Genomic DNA, 9,318 nt, shown 5'->3' on the forward strand with positions numbered 1-9,318 from the left:
TGCAAAAGAAGTTGGGCTCTCAAGGCCTTGGGCAGCTCCATCCCTGTGGCTCTGCAGGGTACAGTCGCTGTGGCTGCTTTTATGGGCTAATGTTGAGTACCTGCAGCTTTTCCAGGTGCATGGAGCAAGCTGTGGGTAGATCTGTCATTCTGTGATCTGGAGGATGATGGCCCTTTTCTCACAGTTCCAGTAGGCAGTGCTTCAGTGAGGACTCTGTGTGGGGGCTTCCACTCCACATTTCTCCTTTGCACTGCCCTAGTAGAGGTTCCCGAATGAGAACTGAAGCAGACGTCTGCCTGGACATCAAGACATTTCCATACATCCTTTGAAATCTAGACAGAGGCTCCCAAACTTCAACTTTTGCCTTCTGCACAACTGCAGGCCCAATCCATGTGGAAGCTTGGGCCTTGCACCCTCTGAATCAATGGCCTGATCTGTACTTTGGCCCCTTTTAGCCATGACTAGAGCTGGAGTGGCTGGGACACAGGGTGCCAGGTTCTGAGGCTGCACACAGCAGGAAGGCTTTGGGCCTGGCCCATGAAACAATTTTTTCCTCTTAGGCCTCCAGGCCTGTGATGAGAGGGGCTGCCACAAAGGTCTCTGAAATGCCGTGGAGTCATTTTCTCCATTATCTTGGCTATTAACATTTGGCTCTTCTTTACTTATGCAAATTTCTGCAGCATTGAATTCCTCCCCAGAAAATGTTTTTTTTTTCTTTTCTACTGCATAGTTGGGCTGCAAATTTCCCAAGCTTTTATGCTCTGCTTCTCTTTTTAATATAAGTTTATTTTCAGGTCATTGATTTGTTTATGCAAATGAGCATAGGCTTTTTAGAAGCAGCCAGGCTACATGTTAAATGCTTTGGTGATTAGAATTTTTCTGCAAGGTACCCTAAATCATCTCAAGTTCAAAGTTCCACAGATCTCTAGAATGGGGGCATAATGCTGCCAGTTTCTTTGCTAAAGCATAGCAAGAGTGACCTTTACTTTAATTCCCAATAAGTTACTTATCTCCATCTGATACCTCATTAGCTTGGCCATCTCTGTCCATATCACTATCAGCATTTTGGTCAAACCATTCACAAACCTCTAGGAAGTTCCAAATTTTCCCACATCTTCCTGTCTTCTTCTGAGCCCTCTATCTGTTCCAATCTTTGCCTATTACCTAGTTCCAAAGTTACTTCCCACATTTTCAGGTACCTTTATAGCAATGCTCCACTTCTCTGGTACCAATTTTCTATATTAGTTCATTCTCACATTGCTATAAAGAACTACTTGAGACTGGGTAATTTATGAAGAAAAGAGGTTTCGTTGACTCACAGTTCTGTAGGCTGTACCAGAAGCATGGCTGGAAGGCCTCAGGAAACTTACAATAATGGCAGAAGTTGAAGGGGAAGCAAGCAAGGGAGCGAGAGAGAGAGCAAAGGGGGATGTTCTAGGCACATTTAAACAACCATATCTAATGAGAACTCACTCACTATCACAAAATACAGCAAGGGGGAAATCCGTCCCCATGATCCGATCACCTCCCACTAGGTCCCTCCCACAACGTTGGGAATTACAATTTGGCATGAGATTTGTGTGGGGACTCAAAGCCACACCATATTAATAAGTTTTTGAAATTGGAAGAATATGTAGGAAACAAATAGAAAAACATGTCATGCTCATGGATTGGAAGAATCAATGTGAAAATGACCATATTACTCAAAGCAATCTATAGATTCAGTGCAATTCCTATCAAAATACCAACCTCATTTTTCACACAATTAGAAAAACCAAACTAAAATGCATATGGAACCTAAAAGGAGCTCAAATAGCTAAAACAATCCTAGGCAAAAAGAACAAAGCTGAAGGCACCATATTACCTGACTTTAAATTATCCCACAAAGATATAATACCCAAAATAGCATGGTACTGGTATAAAAGTATATATATAGACAAATAGAAGAGAATGGAGAACCTAGAAATAATGACAAATATCTACAACCAACTGATCTTTGACAAAGCAGACAAAAAAAAACAAAAACAAACAAAAAGACATGCACTGGGGAAAGGACAAACTATTCAATAAATGGTGCTGGGAAAATGGGATAGCCACAGTCAGAAGAAGGAAACCGGATTTCTATCTCTCATCATATACAAAAATTAACTCAAGATGGATTAAAAAATCAAATGTAAGACCTGAAACCATAAAAATTCTAGAAGAACCTAGGAAAAACTTTTTTGAACATTGACCTAGGCAAATAATTTATGTCTAAGACCCAAAAAGCAAATGCAACAAAAATAAAAATAAATAGGACTTAATTAAACTGAAATGATTCTGCATAGCAAAATAATCAACAGAGCAAATAAATAACCTACAGAATCAAAAAAAAATTATAAACTCAACTTTTGACAAAGGACTAATATCCAGAATCTACAAGGAACTCAAACAAATTAGCAAGGAAAAACCAAATAATCCCACTAAAATGTGAGCAAATGATATAAATAGACATTTCTCAAAAGAGGATGTACAAATGGGCAACAAACATAAAAAATACTCAACATCACTAATCATCATGGAAATGCAAATTAAAACCACAACAATAGATGTTAGTGTGGATAAGGTGAAAAGGGAATGCTTAAAGATAGTTGGTGGAAATGTAAACTAGTACAACCTCTATGGAAAACTTATGAAGATTTCTTAAAGAACTAAAAGTAGGTCTACCATTTAATCCAGCAATCCCACTACTGGGCATCTAACCAAAGGAAAATAAGTCATTATATTAAAAAGAAACTTGTATGTGTATGTTTATCACAGCACAATTCACAACTGCAATCACATGGAATCAACCTAAGTGAATATCAACCAATAAAGAAAATGTGGCATGTATATGTCATGGAATACTACTCAGCCATAAAAAAGAACTAAATAATATCTCTTGCAGGAACTTAGATGGAACCGGAGGCTGTTATCCTAAGTGAACTAACTCAGGAATTAAAAACCAAATACTGCATGTTTTCACTTGTAAGTAGGAACTAAGCTACGGATACACAAAGGCATGCAGACTGGTACACTAGACATTGGAGACTCAGAAGCGGGAAGGGTGAGAGACAGATGAGGGATAAAAAAGTCAGCTGTTGGGTACACTGTACACTATTCAGTGATAGGTACTCTAAAAGCCCAGACTTCACCATTATACAAGGATACATTTATGTAAACAAAACCACTTATAAAGCTACTGAAATTAAGAAAAGAGATATTCAAAAATGTAAAATAATGCCACTCTTCTAATTTTTTGTGAGAAAATATATTTATGGAAACTATATCTATCAAAGAAATAATACCAGAAAAACTTCCAAAGTGAAGGACACGTGTTTCCAGATTAAAATGACCTTCTGAATGCTTAACACAGTAAATACAAAACAGGAAGAGGAAGAGATAAAATAAAAAAAGAAGACATACAAGGCCATGTTATGAAACTTTATCTCACTGTAGATCCCATGAGCAGCACAAGGTCAGAGATAACCAACACCATGCACAGTTGTGTCTTTCCATGATGTCTGACTATTATTGATGCCATCTTAATCATAAAAGCCTCAAGCTACATGGATTTCCCAAGGAGGCAATTCTCCTTAGTACTTCCCATTCACTTGGTAGTCAGAGCTGCAGGCATAGAGCCTGACAAGCCATTCCATAAGTCAGTCAATATTGCAAATCCTACATAATAGTACACTTAATCAATATATAAATGTTATAGATTAAACATTCTATACCAAACAAAGTAATATTTAACATCAAGAAAAAGGGGATAGGAAAAGAGGTTAACAAATCAAGCAATGTAGACAAAAAGAATTTCCTTGTCTGGGCCAGGTGGTCCATTGGTCTTGCAAGAAAGCGTCTTTGATGTGGGCAGAGCCTTTGGTGGCAGATTCCAGGTGCTTATCACAAGTGACAACAATACAGTGTCTGTTAAGACAGCTGATTCGAGCTGCTGAAGTCCTGTTCTTTTTATGGCCACAGAGTCCTCTGGTGAGGACTGATAGTGGAGGCATGTGCTCGGTTATGTCCTTATCTGATTGGATGAAGTATGTATGTATGTATGTATGTATATATTTATTTATTTATTTTTGAGACAGAGTCTCACTATATTGCCCAGGCTGGAAGGCAGTGGTCAGATCTCAGCTCATTGCAGCCTCCGCTTCCCAGGTTCAAGTGAGTCTTGTGCCTCAGCCTGCCGAGTAGCTGGAATTACAGGCACCAGCCACCAACTGTGGCTAATTTTTATATTTTTAGTAGAGGTAGGGTTTTGCCATGTTGACCAGGCTGGTCTTGAACTCCTGACCTCAGGTTATCTGCCCGCCTCGGCCTCCCAAAATCCTGGGATTACAGGCATAAGTCACCACACCTGGCCTGGATGCAGTTTTTATTGATCAGGCAAAACATCTGGTCTCAGCTGACAAAGTGCCTTATGAAATGTAAAGTAGATCTTTTTCTAAGATGGAGTTACTGATGTCAAGGGTGCACTATACAATAGATAAGTAGATACTGAAAGATTTCAGAGGAGAATATGAGATCATATATAAAGGAACAGAAATCAAAATGACATTACCCTTGCCAACAATACTGGAAGCTATAAGACAATGCAGCAATGCTTTCATTCTTAGAAAAAATAGTTATCAATCTAAAATAATATCCCCAGCCAAACAATCAATTTTGAGTGTTGAAGAAAGGCATTTTTAGGCATCATATGGGAGAGTGTTATAATAATGATCCCAAAGAACCATACATCTCTATCCACACCACTTTGCAATGGGACTTTGCTGTTTCTCCCAGTGAGCGTGGGTGGGGGGGGGGGGTCTATTTCTTCACCCTTTTGACCTGGGTTGGCCTTATGAGTTATTTTGACCAATAAGACAAGAAAGAAGGGACATTGTGTGAGTTCCACAGCTGAGGCTTTAAGAAATCTTGAAACTTCTCCTCTCACCTTCTTGGAACCCTGAGACCACCATGGTCTGAGAAGCCAGTGGAGGATGAGACATGTCTAAAACTCATACATCGAAATGCAGCAATATAAAGTGAAGTTCTTAAAGCAGCTGAATACTAATCTCTATTTGACTGTCTTTTCCTTTAGAATTGTTTAGATATTTAGGGTATGAGATTTTTGTTATATTTTGAAAATATTTTCATTATAGCTCCTCTTTTAACTTTGTGGTATTTTTAAAAATATACACAAGTTTTTTTTATTTTTTGGAGGTCTTTTTATGCTTTTGAGGTTTTGTTTCTTGATTAAGAAGGACTTCTCTCTATGCAATGATTTAATCTTATTTTTTTTTAAAAAGCAGAACAAAGGAAAAAAAAGCTAACAGTATAAGCAACTGGTTCGTGCAATATGGTGGTAGCTATCAAAGAGAGAGCTAGGAGTCTAAACTAGTTGTCTGTAAGGAATGGTCTGGAGAGGAGGGCCAGGAAGGGACTTGCTGCTTTTCTGTTATACCTCTTTTTTCCTAGCATTCAAACCTGAAAACTGAACTAATAAAGAGTGTCCTGAATCTGACCACTTACTATCCTCACTTCCACTGGTCTGCTCGAGTCCGTCATTCCTTCCCTAAATGACCACAAAAGCTGGCCCACTGGTGTTCTGCAGCTGTCTTCCACCTTTGCCCATTTCAGTTATCTATTGCTGTGAAATAAACCACTTACAAACAAAAACAAACAAACAAACATACAAACAAACAAACAAGAATGTGTAGAAAGAAGGACCTGTCTATGATAGCCAGATATTTTGCTCAGAAAGTTTTGAAGACCTAGTTCATATTGGAGTTCACAATTTTTTGGCACCCCCTTAGTGTATAATTGTATAATTTTCTTCAGTATTGCCTTACATCTTAGGTAAAGGGAAAAAGAAGATGGTTTATAAATTTATGGCTTAAATTTGTCAGTTACCGTAGTCAGCTACCCCAAAACTGAAAAAGGCTCTATTTAGACTTGATTGTGTAAGGATTGGCATTTACCCATTCTATGCTATTTGAGAATCAAGATAATTGCAAAAGTTATGTTAACTGTTATAAGTCCTTTAAAAGATAAATTTAGTTGTGTCATTAGTCAGCATAAGCTGCATTTTGCTGTGGCAACACACGAATTCTGAACTCTCAGTGGTTTAACACATACAATTTTATTTCCTGTTCAAGCCAAATCTGCTGAGCTGTGGGTTGGGTGATCCTCTAGGGAACTGTTCTCCATGTAGTTACTCAGCAATCCAGGCTGTTGCTTCTGTATAGCTGTTTCATATCAGTTTGTGTCTCCCAGGTTTGCTGCAGCAGGGAAAAATAAAGCTGGGGAGTAGCTTGCTGGCTTCTAAATGATTATGCCTCAATGTGACATATATCACTTCTGCAAACGTGGCTCTCCTTAAAAAGGAGTGGGCTGGAAAACATAGTGGTAGCACATAGATACTTCATGACCAGAAAATGGGTTAGCCACAATCAAGAAAAATTCATCTCCTAGGAATAAATTGTTTACTAAACTGTTGAATATTAATTTGTATTTAATATATACTTAACATAAGAGTTAAGCATGGTTGTGTACTCCTGTGGGTTAATTCAGTTCTTATGAAGGTAGAAGTGAAGTTTCTGAGATTTGTAGGACTTCTGGCCTGGCTCTGGTCTAGATCTTTTTAAAAATCTGGATTCTTTTTCTTAGTATTGCACTGTATCCACATCTCAAATTACTTCCCATCTCAATGGTCTGTGGCTGGGCTGCAATTCTTTATTCAAATTTGAATGTGGAGAATTTCTGCCTTAATTACTCACATATCACCAATTCTCTTTTTTTCATTTTTTGAGATGGTGTCTCGCTGTGTCATCCAGCCTGGAGTGCAGTGGCGCAATCTTGGTTCACCGCATCCTCTGCTCCCCGGGTTCAAGTGATTCTCATGACTCAGCCTCCAGAGTAGCTGGGATTACAGGCATGGCCACCACACCCAGCTAATTTTTCTATTTTTAGTAGAGATGGGATATTACCATGTTTGCCAGACTGGCCTCAAACTCCTGGCCTCTAGTGATCTGCCTGCCTCTGCCTCCCAAAGTGTTGGGATTACAGGCATGAGCCACCGCACCCAGCCACCAATTCTCTTTTGGGTCAGCTACTTTGTTTCTATTAGCTAAGGTACAAATCCATCCAATAAAAGCCATTTTTGAGGTGAAGTGGTGTATAGGATATTTTTGGCAGAAAAAAAGTGCTTCACAAAATATCTTCTACCTGAGAAATAATGTCCAAGATTGTTCTATGATTGTACCTGGATGAATTTTCTACACCTCTTTGGCTGTAGACAGATAAAATAATTTATTCAGGAGACAGCCAGATTATAATGTAAATGATCACCCCTGGAGTTGTGAACACAACAGCATTAATTTTGGATGAGTGCTGCTTTAACGACTCTCATTCCTCAAAACCCAATCTTTTCTCACCTATCTGTCTCTCTCAGAATAATAGTTCTACTTAGATTAGTTGGGATTAAAACTATGCATTTTCAAGAAAATATTTAGCCATTAGGCTTTTTTGTTTATTTTAATTATTTGGCCTGTTAGTTATATACTCTATACCAAAGCTTTGCAGACAATTATTCTACTAAACATACAAACTCATGGGTTTTCCATACACTGTAACATTTTTATGTTGACTAGCAATGTCCCCCTGATTAATAATTTATAAATGTGAAGAAGATTCTAATTGGCAGAAATATTAGTCATCATTTAGTCGGATATTGATCTTTTATGAAAAGGCATCATTAAAGATTCCAGAAAATAAGGGGAATAAAATATACTTAAACTCACTATTCTGACCTCAAGACCTTTACCCTTTTCATTAGTCACACCTGTTGTTAAAATATGAGTAGGTTCTGTGTTTATCTTCTCTAATCACACAAATTGTTACCTCAGATTATTTGGCTCCAGAGCTGCTTCATGGCATTTTTCACCTCTGTGTTTCTGAGGGTGTAGATTAAAGGGTTTAACATGGGTGTTACCACAGTAAAAAACACAGACACAGCTTTATCAATAGGGAAGGTGATCATGGGTCGAAGGTTCACGAATATACAGGGAACAAAGAATAGGACGACTACAGTGATATGGGAGGCGCAGGTAGAGAGAGCCTTCCACTGTCCTTCTGTGCTGTGTCTTTAGTGAGCAGAGGATTAGGACGTAAGAGGTAATAAGAATAGAAAAAATGAGCATACACATCAGCCCACTGTTGGCAGCAACAAAGACTCCAAAGACGTGAGTGTCAGTGCAGGAGAATTTTAGCAGAGGGAAAAGGTCACAGATGAAATGGTCAATGACATTGGGGCCACAGAAGGGCAGCCAGACTATTAAAAGCATTTGAATCAGAGCATGAAGAAATCCCCCGACCCATGCCATGGCCACCAGGAGGCCACATACCTGCCTGTTCATTGTGATCAGGTAGTACAGGGGCTTGCAGATGGCCACATAGCGGTCATAGGCTATCACCACGAGCAGAATGATCTCAACTCCCCCAAAGAAATGTTCTGCAAAGAGCTGGGTCATGCACCCACTGAAGGAGATAGTTTTCTTTTCAGTGAGTAAGTCAAATATCATTTTGGGGGCCATGGTAGAAGAGCAGCAGCCATCTATGAAGGACAAGAAAGACAGAAAAAAATACATGGGGGAGTCCAGGGCTGGGCTGGTGGTGATTGTCACCACAATGAGTAGGTTGCCTACCATGGTGAGAAAGTAAACGAGTGTAAACACAGCAAACAAGAGTTTCTGTGCCTCTGCGTTCTGTGTCAGGCCAAGCAAGATGAATTCTGTTATGTTGTTCACTTGCTCAAAATCCAGTTTGGTATTTGGATAATTGATTTTTCTGTGAATAGCACAAGGATTGCAATTTGACACATATATTTTGAACAATAAAATAATTTTGGTCAGGATCATTGTCGTAACACTGATGGAATCCCTAAATCTATAAACCCAAGACTAAGTTGAGCTATGTTATTCATGACATAATGAACACAGATTCCTCTTCTCTCTCATACAGAGACACACACAGACACGGACAAACACATACACTCATTCATTTATATACACAAACATGATTTTATGATGTTGACATGTCAGGCATTTTTCCTATGATTGTACATGGATGGATATTCTCTCAATCACCCTTACAGCATTTTTTTCCCCATAGAAAAACAGCAGTAAAAAGAGGAGGAGCAGAGACTTTGAATTCATGAGTCAATTTCCTAGTTTCTTTTTTCTTTTTTCTTATTTTTTTTTTTAGCCACTCATGTTCATGAGGCTACGGTGCAGTTTGTTATTCTGG

The 9,318-nt window shown here is 38.8% G+C and overlaps 1 protein-coding gene across 1 annotated transcript; it reads right to left on the bottom strand.

The window, feature by feature from the left end:
• Window positions 1–7,894: 7,894 nt before the first annotated feature.
• LOC115936194 (olfactory receptor 4C5-like) lies at window positions 7,895–8,930 on the bottom strand. The gene is given in 2 exon segments (XM_031015850.3): window positions 7,895–8,140; window positions 8,142–8,930. Coding segments are annotated over 2 exon segments (1,035 nt in total).
• Between the last annotated feature and the right edge of the window lie 388 nt (window positions 8,931–9,318).

Source organism: Gorilla gorilla, chromosome 9 (assembly GCF_029281585.2).
Source record: "Gorilla gorilla gorilla isolate KB3781 chromosome 9, NHGRI_mGorGor1-v2.1_pri, whole genome shotgun sequence".
NCBI lineage: Eukaryota > Metazoa > Chordata > Mammalia > Primates > Hominidae > Gorilla > Gorilla gorilla.